The 23,221-nt window shown below is 40.7% G+C and overlaps 1 protein-coding gene across 1 annotated transcript in view; it reads right to left on the bottom strand.

Annotated features, from left to right (window-relative positions):
- Nucleotides 1-23,221, bottom strand: part of PHEX (phosphate regulating endopeptidase X-linked) — a 198,178-nt gene that overhangs the window by 104,979 nt on the left and 69,978 nt on the right. The window contains exon 12 of the mRNA XM_068533165.1: nt 221-322. Coding sequence (XP_068389266.1) covers nt 221-322 — 102 coding nt within the window. The remainder of the gene's footprint in view (nt 1-220; nt 323-23,221) is intronic.

The following is a 23,221-nucleotide window of genomic DNA, read 5'->3' as shown; positions in this document are numbered from 1 at the left end:
ATTACAAGGTGTTTGAAAACGCAGTTTGAAAAAGTCAGATCTTATTTTCTCTTACCTCCTGGTAATAAGATCTCTGTATTCATCCCAAAACAGACACCTAACTCTGGGGTCATTTGAAGTCAACAGCTCAGTCAATATAAAAATCCACTACACAGTCAATGGGGAGCATGAAAATCCATTAAACCAGAAGTCATTTTTTTTCATCCAAAGGAATCCTTACCTTTTCTTTGGCTTTCCTTTTTGTCCCTGCATCCATCCACTCATTTTCTTTCTCCAGCATGTCAATAAAGGCCCATCGAACACCCTCAATCAATTCCTCCATCTATAAGGAAATACCCAAAGAAGCAGGTCAAAACCAAGAAGCTTCAGACAAGCTTTTCTGGGCCACGATAAACAGTCCAATGCTAAACACAGTGGGGAAGAGGCTCCTTTAAGCTTGACTCCATGCTCTGGCAGCATTTCTTTTCCCAGGAAAATGCCTTTTCCCCCCATTGCTAGAAGAAAACTAACCATTTCTTTCCTTGAGAACAATGTGATGGCCCAGTTGTAAAAGGATTACAGGAGGAAAGGAATTCGCCATAGGCTATGACTAATAACTTACCCGTAGCTACTGAATTAGTGCACCCATATCAGGGTTGCAGCAACTAATTTCAATAGGTTAATAAGGGCTTGAGAGAAAAAAGCAAAGGCATGGGCTGTGTACTTCAGACAGGTATTGCAGAAGAAAGTGAGTGAACGGTTGAAAAAGATACTGTTAACAGAGAAACAGGCAGGGAGAGCCAGCACCCTAGACACTTCTCAATATGAATCACTTATGTCAAGACCCCAGTTGTCTCCAAATTAGCGCCAGTGGTTAAACCAAATGCGTGGCTGTTCTCTGTCATCTTCCTACTCCCCTCTCTCCCCTCTGACAGCTCAGAAAAGTCTTATGCTATTTCGAGTCTAAAATGGTTAGGTCTCAAGGGGACTGCTACAGAAACACTGTCTTCTGAAAGCCCTGTTTCAAAGTGTTCCAAGAGTAAGACCACACCTACAGTGATGATGTGTTTGCCCTGGCTTTTCTTCCAGCATCTGTGGGTCAGCAGAGAGGACTGGGGCAGAGAGATGCTAACACTTAACTTCAGCAGCCCACGTGGAGCAGTCTGGGGAGGCCCTGCTTGTCTATGGGTGCAAACCAATCGAAATTCCATTCTCCTACACAGATGCTTCATTTTTCCTAATAGGACACTCAAGAAAGAATATAATACTAGGCTTGGCACCAGAATGAAAATTTTCATTTGAAATTATGGACTTGTAAATCCATTTTTAGCATTAATTCTAGAAGGAAAGAAATTTAGATGTTTCCTTGGTTCTATAATGAATTGTCAGCACAAAGCTCAAAATAGATTTTTTCCTGTTTAATAAGTTTTCAGCTATGTTTTCAGTTCAATAACAGTTGTAAGGGAATAAGAGCTGGAAATCAGTGGGCTGGGTTCCATTGTATGTAAATAAGAACAAACAGCAGATGGAGGCCGGGGTACTTCACAGCTATTTCTTCCTAACTTAGTAAAAACATTAAGAGAAAAGAAATCTCAACTTGAGATTGGGGCATGATAAAGGCATGAAATGACAGAAGAGCAAAGGTCCTTTAAAATCATTAAGTCACTGGTTCTCAACCTTGTCTGTACGCTGGGGTCTCTGGTTGGGGGGTGGCGGGAGGAGCTTTAAACAATGCTGATGTCATTGTGGCAGAGTGAGGCCTGAGCACTGGGAGGTTTCAAAGCCCCTCCAGGTGATTCTAATGTGCAGCCAGGATGAAGACTCACTGGTGTAGGGAAGCCACTTATTTTACACATAAGGAAATTAGGAGTCAAGAGAGTCCATGATCAGGACTTTCCTGGCGATCCAGGGGCTAAGACTCTGCACTCCCAATGCAGGGGGCCTGGGTTCGATCCCTGGTCAGGGAACTAGATCCCACATGCCGCAACTAAGAGTTCGCATGCCGCAACTCAGAGTTTGCATGCCGCAACTAAAGATTCCTCATGCTGCAACTAAAAGATCCCAAATGCCACAACTAAAGATCCTGCATACCGCAACGAAGATCCCACACGCCGCAACAAAGATCCCAAGTGCCACAACTAAGACCTGGCGCAGCCAAATAAATAAATAAATATTTTTGAAAAGAGAGAGAGAGAAAGAGAGAGTCCATGATCTCTTCCAGCTCTTTCAGCTGGGAAGGGTCAGAGCCAGGACCTGACCTCAGAGGTAAATGACAGTTGTGAGGTCAGAACTTCCAGGAGCAACAGAGGTGTCCCTCAGAAATCAGAGGAAAATGCCAGGAAAGTAGAAGAAAACAGAGAGAGATGCAGCAGTGACCATTTCAAACAGAAAACCCACAGAAGGAGGGTGCTAAAACAACAAGGAGATCTTCAGGGCCTAGATCTTTTGCCTCTGCAGTCACCAGCACCCCTAAGTCTTTATGACATCACTGTAGGGGAGCAAAATTTGCCACCCTAAAATATGTCTCTTTGGCATATCAATTGTTTTAAGCTGGTTATCTTCAGAGAACAGCAGACATAGGAAGGGATCTGAAAAGCAAATAGCAGTTGCCCTTTTGTAAGAAATATCTCCATTTGTAAGGTAAATCTCCATTTGAAGGGTGTCTCCCTCTCTGTACCTGGAAGAGGAGGATGACTAAATCTCCAGAAACTCCTATCAATGGAGAAGTCATCGACTTAAATCTTCATCACAATCACCGTCCTTTACTGCACTTTTCCTAGTATTGCCCCATAACTGACTCTCTTCACCCCCAACATCTTCTTTTGTCTTTAGCTGAAGATGGTATATAAGGTGAGGGCTTTGGCCATTTTGGCAAGTTGCTTAGTTTTCCCCGGTCTCTCCCATGTATATATGTTACTTAACTTTGTTTGATTTTCTGCTGTCACCCTCTATCACATCAATTAAATTCTTAGATCAGCCAGAAGAATTTAGAAGGGGAGCGGAATATTTCTTCCTCCCCAACATCATCATGCAGCAACACACATCAGCCAGCCTGTCACCTTCACATAAAAAGAGAAACAGTATCTTCCCAAACTAGGGAGGGGCAATAGGGATGGAAAGAAATGGGTGCATTAATTTGCGAGAGATTCAGTGACTGAATCAATGGAACCAGGTGATTAATTTTATGTGGGGAGGTGAGGAAAGGGTGGGAACAGTCGGATTAATTCCCAGGCTTCAGGCACAGGCAACCAGATGGATACTGCCACCATTTTCTTTTCTTTTCTTTTTTTTTTTTTGCATTTTTAAAAATTGAGTTATAATTGACATATATTAGTTTCAGGTATACAACATAATGATTTGATATTTGTATATATTATGAAATGATCACCATAATAAGTCTAGTTAATACCCATCACCATGTTACCAAACAGAAGTTCATGTGCCCAACACACAGTGAGGCCAAACAATCTGAAACATTGGAGTCTAGAGCAGAGAAAGGTTTACTGCAGGGCCGAGCAAGGAGAACCAGTGGCTCATGCTCAAAAAACCCCGAACTCCCCAACAGTTTTCAGGGAGAAGTATTTATAGGCAAAATTTGGGGTGAGGGCTCCAGGGTGTATGGCTTTCTTCTGATTGGTTGGTGGTGAGGTAACAGGGCGGTGCTCCAGGAATCCTGTGCTCAGCCTGGAGTTACCATCCTCCACCTGGGTGGGGGCCTTAGTTCCTGCAGAAGAACTCAAAGATGTATTGTTATGTATATTCCCTGAGGAGGAACCAGGACCCTGCTGCACTGTTGTCTCCTTATTGCTCCTCCTTTGTTTCTGCATTCCCTCCCTTCCCTGCTTAGCAACTGTTTGAAGCTGCCCTTGGGAACTCAGGGAAGGTCAAGGAGGCTGAAGCCTTTTTCCTGCGAATAAGAAACGCGGGACACGGAAAAGATTTGTACCGGGGAGGGCCCCGCAGAGTCTTGCTGCGTTTCAACCAAACATAGAGTATTTTTTTCCCCTTGAGATGAGAACTTTTAAGATCTACTCTCTTAGCAACTTTCAAATATACAATAGAGTATTACAAACTGTAGTCACCATTTTCTAAGACTTAGAATGTTGGAAGAGGAAGACAGGTGAAGACAAAGGCCAGACCTCACTGGGAAGTGGACACATCAAGTCTGCACAACCCAGTCGAGGAGTCTGTCTATGAAAGAGAGAAAGCAAAGACAGGGTACAAGTGGATACAGGGTTAAGAGAGGGTTCTGAGGGTTCTGAGTTTGGGTTGTGTGCATTTGTTTGTTGCTGCTGCTGTTGTGGTAGTTGCCCATGTGAGAGATTTACCTGTGTTTATGTACTGACGGACATTCAACAAGAAGAAAACAAAAAACCTGATTAAAAAATGAGCCAAAGACCTTAACAGACATCTCACTAAAGAAGACATACAGATGGCAAACAAACATAAGAAAAGATGTTTCACGTCACATGTCATGAGGGAAATGCAAACTAAAACAATGAGATAGCACTACACACCTATTAGAATTGCCCAAATCCACAACACTGACAATACCAAGTGCTGGAGAGGATGTGGAGCAACAGGGGCTCTCACTCATTGCTGGTGGGAAGGAAAAATAGGAGAGCCATTGTGGAAGACAGTTTGGTAGCTTTTTTACAAAACTAAACATACTTTCACCATACAATCCGGCAATCATATTCCCTGGTATTTACCCAAAGGAGATGGAAACTTATGTCCACCCAAAAGCCTGCACCCAGATGTTTACAGCGACTTTATTGATACTTGCCAAATCTTGGAAGCAACGATGGTGTCCTTCAGTAGGTGACCGGCTAAACAAGCTGTGGTACATCCAGACAATGGAATATTACTCAGTGCTAAAAAGAAATGAGCTATCAAGCCATGAGAAGACATGGAGAAACCTGAAGTGCATATTACTAACTGAAAGAAACCAATCTGAAAAGGCTACATGCTGTATGATTCCAATGATACCACATCCAGAAAAGGCAAAACTATGGAGGCAATAAAAAGATCAGTGGTTGTGGGGTGGGGGTGGGGAGAGAGAAGCAGGCAGAGCACAGAGAATTTTCAGGGCAGTGAAAATACTCTGTATGATATTATAATGATAGATTCATGTCATCATACATTTGTTCAAACCCACAGAATGTACAAGAGTGAACTCTAAGGTAAACTATATACTTTGGGTGATAATGATGTGTCAGTGTAGGTTCACCTTCAGTTTAAAAAAAAAAAAAGTGAGTGATGTTAATGAGAGAAACTATGCATGTGTCAGGGGCAGGAGTGTTAGGTAGCTAGTCAGACATGAGAGGGTCCTGCCCCATCCTGGACGGTTCGTCTTTCCCTCCCCTACCTGGACACTGGTGGTTGGAGCATGCCCAGAGATCCTCCCTCTCGTGGTCAAGGACCACTGCTAGGTTTCCAGCCATACCAGGACCAAGCAAGACAAAACCGCCAGCACAGGTTGACGCAGGCGCACCAAGACCTAAAAGGTGACTCACGGTAACCCAGGGTTCATTATGCCTCATTTGTAATAACTTAGCATTGCGGCTTTTGCTTCCCCGCCCCACCCCATGGGTTCTGCTTGGGTGCTTATGGGTAAGTGCCTGCATACTAGCAGGAAAGTTATATAACCTAAAGCTGTCAATCGATTTGTCAGTCAAATAACACAGGACACAGGGAGGGACCACCACTCTACAAAACACGGCCCTACCCCATTGCGGGGCTGCTTCTGGTTTCCAGACAGCCCGCTCTCCTGCTTTCTCGGGAGTGTACTTTCGCTCTGCTTAATAAAACTCTTGCTACTTAAAACTGCTCTATGCCTCCTGACTGAATTCTTTCCCTTGAGAAGGGCAAGAACCGAGGAAATCGCCATTCCACGAAATCTCTATACCTTCCTCTCAATTTTGTTGTTGAAGGAGAGAATATGCCATCCCAAAACATGTCTCTTTGGCTTAAGGATTATCTCGAACTGACTATTTTTAAGAAACAGCACACAAAATAAGCGCTAAAAACCAAGAGGTTACCCTCTTGGAAGAAACATTTGCATTTATAAGGGAAACCTCCGCATCTCCCTTTCTGTATCAGGAAGAGCAAGTTGACTAAATCTCTAGAAACTCTTACTGATGGAGAAGGCATGAACTTAAGTCTGCATAACAGCCAGACCTTTGTTTACTGTGCTTTTCCCAATAACCTCCCTCAACTGTCCCCCCAGCCCCCACCCCACTCCCCAACATCTTCTTTTGTCTTCAGCTGGAGATGGTATTTAAGGCAATGGTTTGGGCCATTTTGGAAAGTTACTCAGTTTCCCTGGCTTGCTCTCATGTATGCAGGAGGTATACATGTTATTAAACTTCTGTTTTTCTCCTGTTACTCTGTCCTTTTATGATAGGGAGGGCTCAGCCAAGAACCTAGAAGGACAGAGGAAAGATTTTTTTTCCTCCCCATGTTATAAACTTAAAACTGCTGTAAAAAGAAAAATTAAGTCCATTTTAAAGGACTTAATGTGTGTAGGTTATATGCAAATACTACACCATTTTATATAAGGCAATCGAGCATCCGCGGATTTTGGTTATCTGCAGGGAGTCCTGGAACCAATCGCCCGCAGATACCGAGAGATGACTGTAATCATTTTCCTCTTTTCTTTCCCTGTGAGCCTCAGCTGGTCTCTGCCCTAGTCCTCTGAGACCACCATTCCCCTCCCAGGCCTCATCACAGGTTCTCAATTCTTTCTTTTTGACCACTCTACAAATTTAATATATAACAGTTTTTGTGAAATGATGCTGAACTACCCCAGCAGACTTTAAGAACAAGGGAAATCTTTGAAGGTGATTAATGTCATTGGTTGGCATGTCAATGCAAATAAGAGAAACAATGATTTTAGTATGCTGGAACTAGGAAGATAAATCACTGAACACTTCTGATTTTTATCTTTAGACTACTCTACAGCATCACATAATAACAATGCCTTCAGTCAAGTCATGCTCCCTGAGGCAGCAAAAGCCTGATGTGATTTTTAAATAAGAAGACAGAAATATTATTTCTTCACCAAACCTTGACCTAATGCCCCAACCAGCCAGCATATAACATTAATAGAAATCACTTAAAGTTGAAGTCATAAGGTGAAGTTATCCATAGAAAATATTTATTTAGAGTTAAAAATCAAAATATGACATATAAAAATTAACTCAAATGTTATTATGGTAAAATCTGCCACATTCAGAATAAGAGCCCTCCAAGTAAAGCAGCATTTTGTTAAGCATCTACTTATCTCAGATTTTATGGACCCACACTGAGAAAATACAGTTTATTTGGTCAGTATATGGGCAGTTTTTAGTTCTTTCCCTCAACCAATGCTATTTAAAAGTGGGCTCCCCTTTTCATTCTTTGCACTCCAGGATTTTGCCCACAGCATTCTACATCAGACATCAGACACTGGTGAGTCACATACACATATGCATACACCTGGGCCCCTTCCAGGAAAGGTTTTTTTAAATGAGATTCTCCTATCTTAGTGCATTAAAATTACCTCACCTGCTCTTCTTTTGACCTCTCCTTATCCTCCCTCCCCTCACACGGACATAGGAACTTTGTGTTCTATATATCTGGGTCAAGATGGTCCTATTAATGCATTTAAAGGGACATATGCTAATACTGCTTTGAGAAGACGTGAAACCAAGCAGGACCCTGCATGGCCTTCCTGGTGACAGACCCCCCTCCGTGTCCCCCACTTCTTGTTTGGAAAAAAAGCTTTAGTCTTGCTGGCCTTCCCCTGAGTTCCAAAGAGCAAATTTAAGCAGTTAATAATTAGAAAAGTGAGGGAATGCAGAAACAAAGTCAAAGCAATCAAGCAAAAAGTTACGATAGCTTACACAATATTTCAGCCATAAAACAGAGTCAAAGGACTCCTAGTTCCTCCTCAAGGGATACAGATAACAATCTGACACATATCTTTGAGTTGGTTTACAGAAACCAGAACCCCACCAGATGGAAACTGCTGACCACAAGCATGCAGACCTCAGATTGGATGGAACCAGAAGACTGATGCTTAAGATTCTCAAAACATCACCCTGTTACCTCACCAACAACCAATCAGAAGAATGTCCACAGCGCCCTCACCCCTAATGTTGCATTTAAAAACCCTTGCCCAACCCTACTGTGAACTGCGTACGCGAGGGATCTAGGTTGTGCGCTCCTTGTGAGAATCTAATGCCTGATGATCTGAAGTGGGGCTGAGGCAGTGTGATGCTAGTGCTGGGGAGTGGCTGCAAATACAGATGATCAGTAGCAGAGAGGTGTGACTGCACAGAGACCATAATAAATCAACTGCTTGCAGACTCGTATCAAAACCCTATCAGTGAGTGGCAAGTGACGGTTAAGCTGCATCTTACGGAGTAGACTGGACAGAAGCAACACACTTTGGGTGTCACTGTCTCCCATCACTCCCAGATGGGACCATCTAGTTGCAGGAGAACAAGCTCAGGGCTCCCACCAATTCTGCATTATGGTGAGTTGTAAAATTATTTCATTATATATTACAATGTAATAATAACAGAAATAAAGTGCACAATAAATGTAAATAAATAAATAAATAAATTAGTAAAATAAAAACCCTTGCCCAAAAGCCATCAAGGAGTACAGGTCTTTTGAGCATGAGCTGCCCATTCTCCCTGCAAATAAATGCTGCACTTCCCTTCACCACAACCCAGTGTCTGTAGACTGACTTTACTGCACATCGAGTTCGGCTTGCTAACAAAAGGGGTCAGTTCACCCCACTGTCAGTTGTAGTTTCCTTCAAAGCTTTGTCTCTGGTGACAAAGAAATCCTACAGGGCCAACTCAGATCCTACCTCATACCAATGAATCCAAAACACTTAAACCCACACTTTCAGTCCCTTCTCTGAGTTCCTATTAGGCTTATATTCAGAACAATATAGGTGTGTGTTTAATTGCCATTTATATTTATTTGATCTCCCCAAGAAATCCATAAGCTTCGAAGACAGGAATCATGATTTAGATCGAATGAGATCATGGATATGTAAGGCAACTAAAAAGTGTTGAAGGGGAGCAGAATTTGCCACCCCAAAACATACCTCTTTGGCATGAGGATTATTTTATATTTTAGGCTGATTATTTTTAAGGAACAGCAGATTAGAAAAAGCTCAGAAAACAGAGAAGTTACCCTTTTGTAAGAGACATTTACATTTACAAGGGAAACCTCCATTTGAAAGGGTGTCTCCCTCTCTGTACCAGGAAGATGTCATGACTAAATCTCTAGAAACTCTTACCAGTGGAGAAGTCAAAACTTAAATCTGTATAACAACCTTACCCTTGTTTACCGTGCTTTGGTAACCTCCCATAACTGGCTTCCCTCCCCCGACAACAACATCTTTTGACTTTAGCTGGAGATGGTATTTAAGGTGATGACTTGGGCCATTTTGGAGAGTTACTCAGTTTTCCTGGGTCTCTCTCATGTATACAGGAGGTATACATGTTATTAAACTTCTCTCTTTCTCCTGTTAATCTGTCTTTTTATTACAGAGGGATCTTAGCCAAGAACCTAGGAGGTTAAAGGGAAAAATAATTTTTCTTCCCCTACGGTGTTCTGCAAATTTAAAGTTGTTAGTTTTATGATTTCATATCTCACCACTGTTAGTTTTATGATTCCACATCTTACATGATATGATTTTTCACATGGTATGATTTCATATCTCATACGATACATGTAGCAGATGTTCAATAAATAGAAGTTGATTTATGTTTTCAAAACCTCCAGTGGGTATCTAGCAAAGAAATGAAATTTAATCAAATATCTTTTACACATGCTAATGTATAACAGTTATTCCAGCAGTTATTCCAAATATAAACTTCAGTGGAACTCAAATGACTCAGTAAGTTAGCCCAGTCCATTCTGAGGTTGATGATGCCAACGTGGTACAGAACAGATGGCTAAGAATGGTTTAAAAATATATATATGTATGTATATACATATATATTATATATCTGATAGAAATAGCTATAGGCTGATAGAGTTCTTAAAGAAGAAAAACAATCTTCAAGGTTATTATATGCATTAATCTTAAAGTAATTTTAATGAAATTCTTAAATAAAAGCATAATGTTGAAGAGATTTTCCTCTTTAATATATTCAGAAATTATAAGTAATATCTTAATAAAACATAAGATTAAAAAGCCTCCAGTCTCCTCATTGGTCTAGAGCAAGACGTGGTTCCTTAAATTATAACCACTTGACGAGTGAATGTGAAAAACAAAAATTATTATCAATAATTCATGTGGTTAACCTGGAAGAAATAGGCTGAAATCTAAGGGAAGTTCCTAAAACTTTTCTTTCTGGCAACTGTCACTTCACTAGAAACACAGACATTAAATAAATCAATGCACTAATAAATGTTAACTATCCACTGACTCATTATTATTTATACTGTATTTATGAAAACAACTTTGAATGGGCTCCTGATAAAAATATAATAATGGCATTGAAATAAGAAGTAAAGAAGAGACCCATGTTAAAGTGGGAGAGGTGGTAAAGCCAGAAAAACTAAGGATAGTTAGAAAACCCTCAGTTTCTGGCAGCCAAGCAAGCTGCTATGATAAAACAAATCATACCAGTTTGTCAGGATTAACAAACTTGCATAGCTATTTAAAATGTTGGCGAAAGAAAAAAATGTCAAGTTATTTGGGCCCCAGACATGCTATAAAGCATGTTAGTCTGGTGGGGCAGGAGTTTAGCATGTCCTCTTATCAAAAAGCATAAGGCTGGGGGGGAGGCAATAAGAGTAAAATCCTATTTACTGGATATGAACAGAGAGACTGTGCTCTGATTTTCTAACTCATCTTTTTCTGTTTCCCACTTTCCTACTCTTCGAGGGAACGGATCAGAAACCAGAATAATATTTAGAAGTTAACCAGTCTCATAATGGTCTAGCTTTTGGCTGTGGGTAAACTCCCTCCAGCAAGGAATTCTCCCTGGTCACATCCAAAACTCTGCTCTGTTGGAGGGCCTAAGTGCTTTCTTTCAGCCAATGAATTTCCAGGACAGGGTGCCCGCAGCCCACAGGCCTGATCAGATCTACTTGACAAGACTGTGGCCGATAATAAGTGGCAAAGGCAACAGTGTCCAATGTTATCCAGAGATAGAGACAACAAACAAGAAAGACGGGCCAAATGTGTCATCATCGTGGCAGCACACTCAAGGGCAAGGGCAAGAGTAGTGTCCACACTTACTTCAAAAGAATTCCCAATGACCTTTCTGAATTACTTGTTTTGCTGGATGTCATTTTACCAAAGGTTGCTTAAAAAGAGCTGTCAGGATTGGGGTCTTATGACATCTGCTGTAATAAGATTTAGCCCGTAGAGAGTTGTGAAACCTGGATCTGTTATAGAAATTATATTTGGCTCCTTGAATAGTTGCATGAGACTCTCTTATGAGCCAGATTTAGCATTAAATGATAGGGCAGGTTCTGGAATGTGGCTAGGGCACTAGCCGTAAAAGGATCTTTATCCCAACTGAAAGCTACTACACTGGGCATATATGCAGGACTAGGAACAGCAAAACACCCAGGTACCTCCCTCACGCTCACTCTTTTGAAGAAAAATCAGAAAGAAGAGATCTCAATGCAGGAGAGTTGCCACAGTTCTTTGATAGTATGCATTCTCTCTTCATGATTAATCTTAGGCATGGCACACAGTAATAACAGTAGCTGACGTTCACTGGGCACTCACTATGCACCAGGCATGTGCTAAGCCTTCTACGTGGATTGTCTCACTCAGTCCTCATCACAAAACAGCGAAGTAGGTACTGTTTGTATCCCTATCTATGATTCACTGCAACGATGGCTTTTAACTCTATACCCCCATTCCTCTATCCATGCCCTTTGCTGTGGGACCTTTCACTAAAAAGGCAGAGTCTATTTGCCCGCTCTGTCATTCTGGACTGGCCTTGGGGCTTGCTTTGGTGAACAGAATGCAGACATGACACTATGCCAGTCCTGAGCCTGGGCCTCAGGAAGCCTCACGTGTCTCCGCCTGCTCACTTGCACCTCTGCCATCGCTATGAGAACGTGCCCAGGCTAGCCGGCTGAAGGAAGTAAAATACTTGGAGTAGAGCCAAGTCATCCTGGCCACCTCTGCTGAAGCCAGCCTAGACCAGCCAACCCCCAGACATTAGACAAACCAAGCCAAAATAAGCAGAGCTGCCCAGGGGAACCACCAACCAACTCCAGGTGCATCAACATTAACTGTTAATTGGTGAAGGCCACTGACGTTTTGTGGCTGAGTGTTACACAGCATTACTATAGCAGCAAAACCTTGTGTACCATTCATAAACAGGAAGGTAGAGAAACAAAGAGGTTAATTTGCCCAAGATGATAAGAACAGAGCTGGGCTATGAGATGCTAATGCAAGTTTTCAGAAAATCAGATGTAACTTCTTAATAAGGTCAATATTTTATAACTGTATTTTAAAAGCCCTTTAAAACTCAAATCAGTTTGTTTTGCCTTAATTCAAACGGATCTTCTGCAAAGACCCAGAGAAACTGATTGATATAATAGCTGACACCATTGCCTAGGCAAACGGAAACAGGGACACTTGATAGCCAGAGAGAATATCCTTTACTTTGCATGACTTGTGTTGAAGGGAGCTTTATCTTTATCAGTACAATGGCTATACTGAGAGCAACTCTTGTAACAGCATCTGTAAGGAACCAAGAACCCCTCGGTATAAAGGCCTTGCTATGATGCATGACACTGACTTTCAAGTGACTTCTGCCACTAACGTTAGAGTTACATCTCATTTATTCAACCACTGAGAAAAACGGTGAGCAAGGGAATTGGAGAACTTGAATATTAATGGCAGTACATCAATTCAATTATCTTGGCTAACTAATGAGGTGAACTCCTAGTGCATGGAGGTTGCAAGTTCAAACTCCACAACTGCAATTGGACCCATGTGGGTACTTAAGTCTTCGGCACCAGCTGCAGCAGTATGGGATGGGAGGAGAAACCTGTTCTTGGGATAGGAATTACTACCAGAATTGCTCATGCAGAGCACTCAGAAAATTAGAAGATACTCTAGGTCATCCATGGCATTACTTGGGGACATGAACGATGTCCTTACCATAAAGAGAAAAAGGAATCAGCTACTAGAGTACAGGAGAAATCAGTGAATTGTTTTACACAGTAAATAAAGCTTTAATTCTTCACTTAATAAAATCTCAATCTAAAGTATAATAAAAGATTTGTTCCTCTTTAACTAAATTAACCTTCTGCATACAGAGTGTTTTAATGTATAATAGGAGACCAGTGACTTTATCTTTGATTTGAGTGTTGACAAAAACTCTCTCGTTGACCAACCTTTAGTCAGGTTCCTCTAAGCCCTGTGCCAGGCCTGCACAGCCCAGTTTTAGCAAGAATCCCGGTAAGTCAGTTTAGAGAGAACCCCCTCCACACCTGATATCTGAGCACCCTCCATATCTGTCAGATTCCTTATCCCCCACCCTTGATATCTGTGCACCCTGGCCTGCCTTCAGAAAAAGTCCCCTGACCTTTGAACATTTCCTCTTAAGTCATTTTCCATCCACTGCCTCCTTCACCCTGCTCCTTGGCCAACCCCCAGCTGTCTCTGCCATGTTCACAGTTGAGCCCGATCTCTCCCTCCTACTTTGAAAGTCTTGACACCCTTTGCAATAGTCCTGAATAAAGGCTTCCTTATCATTTTAACAAGTATCAGAATATTTTTTTTCTTTAATAGGGTTCACCCTACAACAAAAACAGATAATTTGAGAGAAGAGCAATAAAATGCCTATTGGCAGAGCTGAGATATATGAATAAAGATAAGTAATTTGGGGACAGAGTATCTATAATGAAATAAAATTATGTGGTTTAATAACTCAGCTCAGCCAAAATGTTCAAATGGGAATTCCAATTTCCTTGAATTTTCTAGAAACTACAATTCAAAGCATAAAACGGAAAGATCTTTTTCTCCTTTGCATCAACACGATAGAAAATTGTTCTTTGACGTGTATGTTTACGTTTCTGCCTTAGTAACCCCAAAAAACGGTAAACATTTTAAAGACTGTTTTGGTGAAGAAATCTTACAGAGCTTTAGGTCATCATTCCAAGCATCTGGGATCACTCCTCAGAATGATATATGTAGAAAATACTGGAAATTGAGCTCAGTGTGTGGACTGAGCCAAAGATGAACCTCAAATGTTGCTCTTAGATGAAATCTCTGATAATCAGCTTGTTTCTTACTGTTTCCCTGTTTCTTCTGAAAATTCTATGAACACAAAAAAATGCAATGTCACCTGGTTAGACTTGAACTGATTAAGCTTTTACTCTATTTGTCTTTAAAATATTAGAATGCTACTGGAAGCAAAACCTATTCCAACTGTTCCCTACCTCTAAAATGCTAAGAAATAGGAAATATGTGGCCTTTTATTTGTGTAAGATCTTAATACATGAATAAGTAATTTCCTGATAAGGGTGAGTCAGTCATAGGACAAGCCACTAAGAAGTCTCTTCATTATGACTGGTCTCCTCATGCCAGTCATAAAAATGGTGAAGATTCAAGTGTTTTTCAGAGAGAAGCAAGGGAACAGAACACTGACTTAAAGCTAGATTGTCTGGACTTGAACCCCACCTAAAGCATTTTCAGGCTGTGTGACCTTGGGGAATTTACTTAAACTCTTTGAGCCTCAGTGTCCTCATCTGGAAACATGAGGGCAGTAATAGCAATTACAGGGCCACCGTGAGGACTAAATGAGTTAACGCATCGAAAGCTCTTATAGAATGCGTACCAGACATCCAACTAAAACTCAGTAAAAGTTAGCTACCTTATTATCATCATCAGATTTTTAAAACATTATATAGCCATCGTTGGGATCTTCATGTGCCCACCGTGGACACTGATATCTATCTGGGGCATTTACTCATACGTTACAGATATAAATTATCATTAATAATTTAAAAATGGAAGAGAAAAACAAGTAACAACTTTAGACATCCCTCGCCACGTACACACATACCCCTAAATCTCTCTCCTGTCATTTAGGTCATGAGCCTACAGATCAGGGTTTGTCACAGTAGGATGAGAGCAGCATCTCTATTTACAGTGACAATACACCATGGATTCTCTGAGAGAGTTCTACTTTCATACCCTTCATATAACTAACTTTCCACAAAAGCAACTTGTTAAATGTTTAGCTAATATGCTGTATTTTTAAACTATGCATGATCTTCTACATAAGATTACAAAACTTAAAAAGTTCTCTGACAGACACGGTCATGACTTTGGGTCTGAAAACTGGAGAGAAAATGTTAGTGTAAAAGGCACAAAATGGTATTCCAAGGACATATTCAGTTTGGCCTCCAAAGTATTGACCAAGATTTAAAATGTAGGATATTACACATACAAGTCCATATTTCTGACTTCTCTCAAAAAACAAAAAACCAGGGGACTTCCCTGGTGGCGCAGTGGTTAAGAATCCGCCTGCCAATGCAGGGGACACGGGTTCGAGCCCTGGTCCGGGAAGATCCCACATGCCGTGGAGCAACTAAGCCTGTGTGCCACAACTACTGAGCCTGCGCTCTAGAGCCCACGAGCCACAACTGCTGAAGCCCACGCACCTAGAGCCCGTGCTCCGCAACAAGAGAAGCCACCGCAAGGAGAAGCCCGTGCACCGCAACGAAGAGTAACGCCCGCTCGCTACAACTAGAGAAAGCCTGCACACAGCAACGAAGACCCGACGCAGCCCAAAAACATAAATTTATTTTTAAAAAAAGAGGCTGGACGGGATTAACCAAGATGGCGGAGTAGAAGGACGTGCTCTCACTCCCTCTTGCGAGAGCACCAGAATCACAACTGGCTGCTGGACAACCATTGACAGGAAGACCCTGGACTTCACCAAGGAGGATACCCCATGTCCAAGGACAGAGGAGAAGCCACAGTGAGACGGTAGGAGGGGCGCAATCAGAGTAAAATCTAATCCCATAACTGCTGGGTGGGTGACTCACAGACTGGCGAACACTTATACCACAGAAGTCCACCCACTGGAGTGAAGGTTCTGAGCCCCACGTCAGGCTTCCCAACCTGGGGGTCCGGCAACGGGAGGAGGAATTCCTAGAGAATCAGACTTTGAAGCCTAGTGGGAATTGATTGCAGGACTTCGACAGGACTGGGGGAAACAGAGACCCCACTCTTGGAGGGCACACACAAAGTAGTGTGCGCATCGGGACCCAGGGGAAGGAGCAGTGACCCTGGGGGAGACTGAACCAGACCTACCTGCTGGTGTTGGGGGGTCTCCTGCAGAGGCGGGGGGTGGCTCTGTTTCACTGTGGGGACAAGGACTCTGGCAGCGGAGGTTCTGGGAAGTGCTACTTGGCGTGAGCCCTCCCAGAGTCTGCCATTAACCCCACCAAAGAGCCCAGGTAGGCTCCAGTGTTGGGTTGCCTCAGGCAAAACAACCAACAGGGAGAGAACCCAGCCCCACCCAGCAACAGTCAAGTGGATTAAAGTTTTACTGAGCTCTGACCGCCACAGCAACAGTCAGCTCTACCCACCACCAGAGCCTCCCATCAAGCCTCTTAGATAGCCTCAACCACCACAGGGCAGACAGCAGAAGCAAGAAAAACTACAATCCTGCAGCCTGTGGACCAAAAACCACAGTTACAGAAAGATAGACAAGATGAAAAGGCAGAGGGCTATGTACCAGATGAAGGAACAAGAAAAACCCCCAGAAAAACAACTAAATGAAGCGGAGATAGGCAACCTTCCAGAAAAAGAATTCAGAATAATGATAGTGAAGATGATCCAGGACCTCGGAATAAGAATGGAGGCAAAGATTGAGAAGATGCAAGAAATGGTTAACAAAGACCTAGAAGAATTAAAGAACAAACAAACAGAGATGACCAATACAATAACTGAAATGAAAACTACACTAGAAGGAATCAATAGCAGAATAACTGAGGCAGAAGAACGGATAACTGACCTGGAAGACAGAATGGTGGAATTCACTGCTGCGGAACAGACTAAAGAAAAAAGAATGAAAAGAAATGAAGACAGCCTAAGAGACCTCTGGGACAACATTAAACGCAACAACATTCGCATTATAGGGGTCCCAGAAGGTGAAGAGAGAGAGAAAGGACCAGAGAAAATATTTGAAGAGATTATAGTCGAAAACTTCCCTAACATGGGAAAGGAAATAGCCACCCGAGTCCAGGAAGCGCAGAGAGTCCCATACAGGATAAACCCAAGGAGAAACACGCCGAGACACATAGTAATCAAAGTGGCAAAAATTAAAGACAAAGAAAAATTATTGAAAGCAGCAAGGGAAAAACGACAAATAACATACAAGGGAACTCCCATAAGGTTAACAGCTGATTTCTCAGCAGAAACTCTGCAAGCCAGAAGGGAGTGGCATGATATACTTCAAGTGATGAAAGGGAAGAACCTACAACCAAGATTACTCTACCCGGCAAGGATCTCATTCAGATTTGATGGAGAAATCAAAAGCTTTACAGACAAGCAAAAGCTAAGAGAATGCAGCACCACCAAACCAGCTCTACAACAAATGCTAAAGGAACTTCTCTAAGTGGGAAACACAAGAGAAGAAAAGGACCTACAAAAACAAACCCAAAACAATTAAGAAAATGGTCATAGGAACATACATATCGATAATTACCTTAAACGTGAATGGATTAAATGCCCCAACCAAAAGACATAGACTGGCTGAATGGATACAAAAACAAGACCCATATATATGCTGTCTACAAGAGACCCACTTCAGACCTAGGGACACATACAGACTGAAAGTGAGGGGATGGAAAAAGATATTCCATGCAAATGGAAATCAAAAGAAAGCTGGAGTAGCTATACTCATATCAGATAAAATAGACTTTAAAATAAAGAATGTTACAAGAGACAAGGAAGGACACTACATAATGATCCAGGGATCAATCCAAGAAGAAGATATAACAATTATAAATATATATGCACCCAACATAGGAGCACCTCAATACATAAGGCAACTGCTAACAGCTATAAAAGAGGAAATCGACAGTAACACAATCATAGTGGGGGACTTTAACACCTCACTTACACCAATGGACAGATCATCCAAAATGAAAATAAATAAGGAAACAGAAGCTTTAAATGACACAATAGACCAGAGAGATTTAATTGATATATATAGGACATTCCATCCAAAAACAGCAGATTACACGTTCTTCTCAAGTGCGCACGGAACATTCTCCAGGAGAGATCACATCTTGGGTCACAAATCAAGCCTCAGTAAATTTAAGAAAATTGAAATCATATCAAGCATCTTTTCTGACCACAACGCTATGAGATTAGAAATGAATTACAGGGAAAAAAACGTAAAAAAGACAAACACATGGAGGCTAAACAATACGTTACTAAATAACCAAGAGATCACTGAACAAATCAAAGAGGAAATCAAAAAATACCTAGAGACAAATGACAATGAAAACACGACGACCCAAAACCTATGGGATGCAGCGAAAGCAGTTCTAAGAGGGAAGTTTATAGCTATACAAGCCTACCTCAAGAAACAAGAAAAATCTCAAGTAAACAACCTAACCTTACACCTAAAGAAACTAGAGAAAGAAGAACAAACAAAACCCAAAGTTAGCAGAAGGAAAGAAATCATAAAGATCAGAGCAGAAATAAATGAAATAGAAACAAAGAAAACAATAGCAAAGATCAATAAAACTAAAAGTTGGTTCTTTGAGAAGATAAACAAAATTGATAAGCCATTAGCCAGACTCATCAAGAAAAAGAGGGAGAGGACTCAAATCAATAAAATCAGAAATGAAAAAGGAGAAGTTACAACAGACACCGCAGAAATACAAAGCATCCTAAGAGACTACTGCAAGCAACTTTATGCCAATAAAATGGACAACCTGGAAGAAATGGACCAATTCTTAGAAAGGTATAACCTTCCAAGACTGAACCAGGAAGAAACAGAAAATATGAACAGACCAATCACAAGTAATGAAATTGAAACTGTGATTAAAAATCTTCCAACAAACAAAAGTCCAGGACCAGATGGCTTCACAGGTGAATTCTATCAAACATTTAGAGAAGAGCTAACACCCATCCTTCTCAAACTCTTCCAAAAAATTGCAGAGGAAGGAACACTCCCAAACTCATTCTATGAGGCCACCATCACCCTGATACCAAAACCAGACAAAGACACTACAAAGAAAGAAAATTACAGACCAATATCGCTGATGAATATAGATGCAAAAATCCTCAACAAAATACTAGCAAACAGAATCCAACAACACATTAAAAGGATCATACACCACGATCAAGTGGGATTTATCCCAGGGATGCAAGGATTCTTCAATATACGCAAATCAATCAATGTGATACACCATATTAACAAATTGAAGAATAAAAACCATATGATCATCTCAATAGATGCAGGAAAAGCTTTCGACAAAATTCAACACCCATTTCTGATAAAAACTCTCCAGAAAGTGGGCATAGAGGGAACCTACCTCAACATAATAAAGGCCATATATGACAAACCCACAGCAAACATCATTCTCAATGGTGAAAAACTGAAAGCATTTCCTCTAAGATCAGGAACGAGACAAGGATGTCCACTCTCACCACTATTATTCAACATAGTTCTGGAAGTCCTAGCCACGGCAATCAGAGAAGAAAAAGAAATAAAAGGAATACAAATTGGAAAAGAAGAAGTAAAACTGTCACTGTTTGCGGATGACATGATACTATACATAGAGAATCCTAAAACTGCCACCAGAAAACTGCTAGAGCTAATTAATGACTATGGTAAAGTTGCAGGATACAAAATTAATGCACAGAAATCTCTTGCATTCCTATACACTAAAGATGAAAAATCTGAAAGAGAAATTATGGAAACACTCCCATTTACCATTGCAACAAAAAGAATAAAATACCTAGGAATAAACCTACCTAGGGAGACAAAAGACCTGTATGCAGAAAACTATAAGACACTGATGAAAGAAATTAAAGATGATACCAACAGATGGAGAGATATACCATGTTCTTGGATTGGAAGAATCAACATTGTGAAAATGACTATACTACCCAAAGCAATCTACAGATTCAATGCAATCCCTATCAAATTACCAATGGCATTTTTTACGGAGCTAGAACAAATCATCTTAAAATTTGTATGGAGACACAAAAGACCCCGAATAGCCAAAGCAGTCTTGAGGGAAAAAAATGGAGCTGGAGGAATCGGACTCCCTGACTTCAGACTCTACTACAAAGCTACAGTAATCAAGACAATACGGTACTGGCACAAAAACAGAAACATAGATCAATGGAACAAGATAGAAAGCCCAGAGATTAACCCACGCACCTATGGTCAACTAATCTATGAGAAAGGAGGCAAAGATATACAATGGAGAAAAGACAGTCTCTTCAATAAGTGGTGCTGGGAAAACTGGACAGCTACATGTAAAAGAATGAAATTAGAACGCTCCCTAACACCATACACAAAAATAAACTCAAAATGGATTAGAGACCTAAATATAAGACTGGACACTATAAAACTCTTAGAGGAAAACATAGGAAGAACACTCTTTGACATAAATCACAGCAAGATCTTTTTTGATCCACCTCCTAGAGTAATGGAAATGAAAACAAAAATAAAGAAATGGGACCTAATGAAACTTCAAAGCTTTTGCACAGCAAAGGAAACCATAAACAAGACGAAAAGACAACCCTCAGAATGGGAGAAGATATTTGCAAACGAATCAACGGACAAAGGGTTAATCTCCAAAATATATAAACAGCTCATGCAGCTCAATATTAAAGAAACAAACAGCCCAATCCAAAAATGGGCAGAAGACCTAAATAGACATTTCTCCAAAGAAGACATACAGACGGCCACGAAGCACATGAAAAGATGCTCAACATCACTAATTATTAGAGAAATGCGAATCAAAACTACAATGAGGTATCACCTCACACCAGTTAGAATGGGCATCATCAGAAAATCTACAAACAACAAATGCTGGAGAGGGTGTGGAGAAAAGGGAACCCTCTTGCACTGTTGGTGGGAATGTAAATTGATACAGCCACTATGGAGAACAATATGGAGGTTCCTTAGAAAACTAAACATAGAATTACCATATGACCCAGCAATCCCACTACTGGGCATATACCCAGAGAAAACCGTAATTCAAAAAGACACATGCACCCGAATGTTCACTGCAGCACTATTTACAATAGCCAGGTCATGGAAGCAACCTAAATGCCCATCAACAGACGAATGGATAAAGAAGTCGTGGTACATATATACAATGGAATATTACTCAGCCATAAAAAGGAACGAAATTGAGTCATTTGTTGAGAAGTGGATGGATCTAGAGACTGTCATACAGAGTGAAGTAAGTCAGAAAGAGAAAAACAAATATCGTATATTAATGCATGTATGTGGAACCTAGAAAAATGGTACAGATGAGCCGGGTTGCAGGGCAGAAGTTGAGACACAGATGTAGAGAATGGACATATGGACACCAAGGGGGGAAAACTGCGGTGGGGTGGGGATGGTGGTGTGCTGAATTGGGCGATTGGGATTGACATGTATACACTGATGTGTATAAAATTGATGCCTAATAAGAACCTGCAGTATAAAACAACAAACAAACAAAACAACTAATACTAAACTTTCATTGGGTTATTTGTATGGAAATATGTTAATATAAATGTTTCAGACATTACATGAAATTTCTAAAAATCTTATATTTGTTATTTGTATGGAAATATGTATGGAAATATGTTAATATAAATGTTTCAGACATTATATGAAATTTCTAAAAATCTTATATTTGTATTTGTATGGAAATATGTATGGAAGTATGTTAATATAAATGTTTCAGACATTACATGAAATTTCTAAAAATCTTATATGTTCTGGTATAATGTTATAAGTAATAATCCTAGTTATTACTTTAAAATGTATATCTCAGAAATAACTAATTTTCTTGTCAACTGCAAAAAAAAAAAAAAAAAAAAAAAGAGGCTGTAAAAACAGAAATACTGAGAAGCATAAAGTCTCTTAGAGGAACCCAGGTACCAGTGTTCAAAGGAAAACTAAATAGCTCAGAGGAAAAAAACAACAACAAAAAAAAGCAGAACTAAAAAGTAGCCTGAAGGCCCTCACACGGGGTTTGGCACAGTCCACTTAAAGCAATTTGAATCAGGGAAATTTTCTATGATCTGAAAATTGAAGCGATTACTTGCACTAATGCAACAGGCTTTAGTAAACGATGTACTGCTGCCCTGAGTCAAATGCCTGCCCTGCTCACGTGAATTGCCAGAGCTGTTTTTTGGTGGTAACTGCAAACAAATGAATGGTACAAAGGCCTTGCTACTCCAAGTGTGGTCCCTAGACCAGCAGTGTCAGCACTGCTTGGGAGCTTGTTATGCAAATTCTTGGGTCCTACCCCAGACCCAGTTAAAAGGCAATGAGATTTTGCATTTTAACCACCAGATCCTTCAGTGATTCCTGTACACATTAAAGTTTGAGAAGTACCTGAAGTTTAACCTTCTGACTGTATTCATTTGCTTAACAACTGTTTTTGAAAATAAAACAATGGCAGCCACCCCTCTGAGTTAGTGTCTCTGGAATTTGTCCCATTGGGGATATTTTTGTTTTTCTCTTTGGATTGTAGCTGATAATAAAGAATGTTTTTCAAGTAAATCAGTGGTTCCAGGTGGTTCTTGGATGAGAGCCCTGTAACACGGCTATAAAAAGCCAGGTATTACTCTTATAAGTTTCCAACTTAAGTATTCCCTGAGGCAAATAGCTTCTGCTTAAGGGAGGCAAATAATTTTATGTAAAATAAATGAGTATCTGTGTAACTATCACACTACCTTCACACGCCCCATGTACATCAAAATAAGGGAAGTGCCAAAATCAACTTTACTTGTCACATCCTGACACATGAAAAAGGGACTTTCACACCAAAACTGAGACAAACAAATTAATCCACATACCTTTCGTATTACTTAAAATTCTTCTACTGCCAAAAAAAAAAAATCCTGCTATATAAAAACACCTCCATTATCCCTTAATTGTTTTTATATCCTTCCCAGGGCTTATAATGTTACCACTGTGATTATCTGATAAATTCTCAATCCATTTACTCCGACCAAGGAGTGAAAGAAAACACAATGGGAATATTC

The sequence above is a fragment of the Eschrichtius robustus genome, chromosome X, assembly GCF_028021215.1.
Source record: "Eschrichtius robustus isolate mEscRob2 chromosome X, mEscRob2.pri, whole genome shotgun sequence".
Lineage (NCBI taxonomy): Eukaryota > Metazoa > Chordata > Mammalia > Artiodactyla > Eschrichtiidae > Eschrichtius > Eschrichtius robustus.
This window is presented reverse-complemented; position numbering and strand designations above follow the sequence as displayed.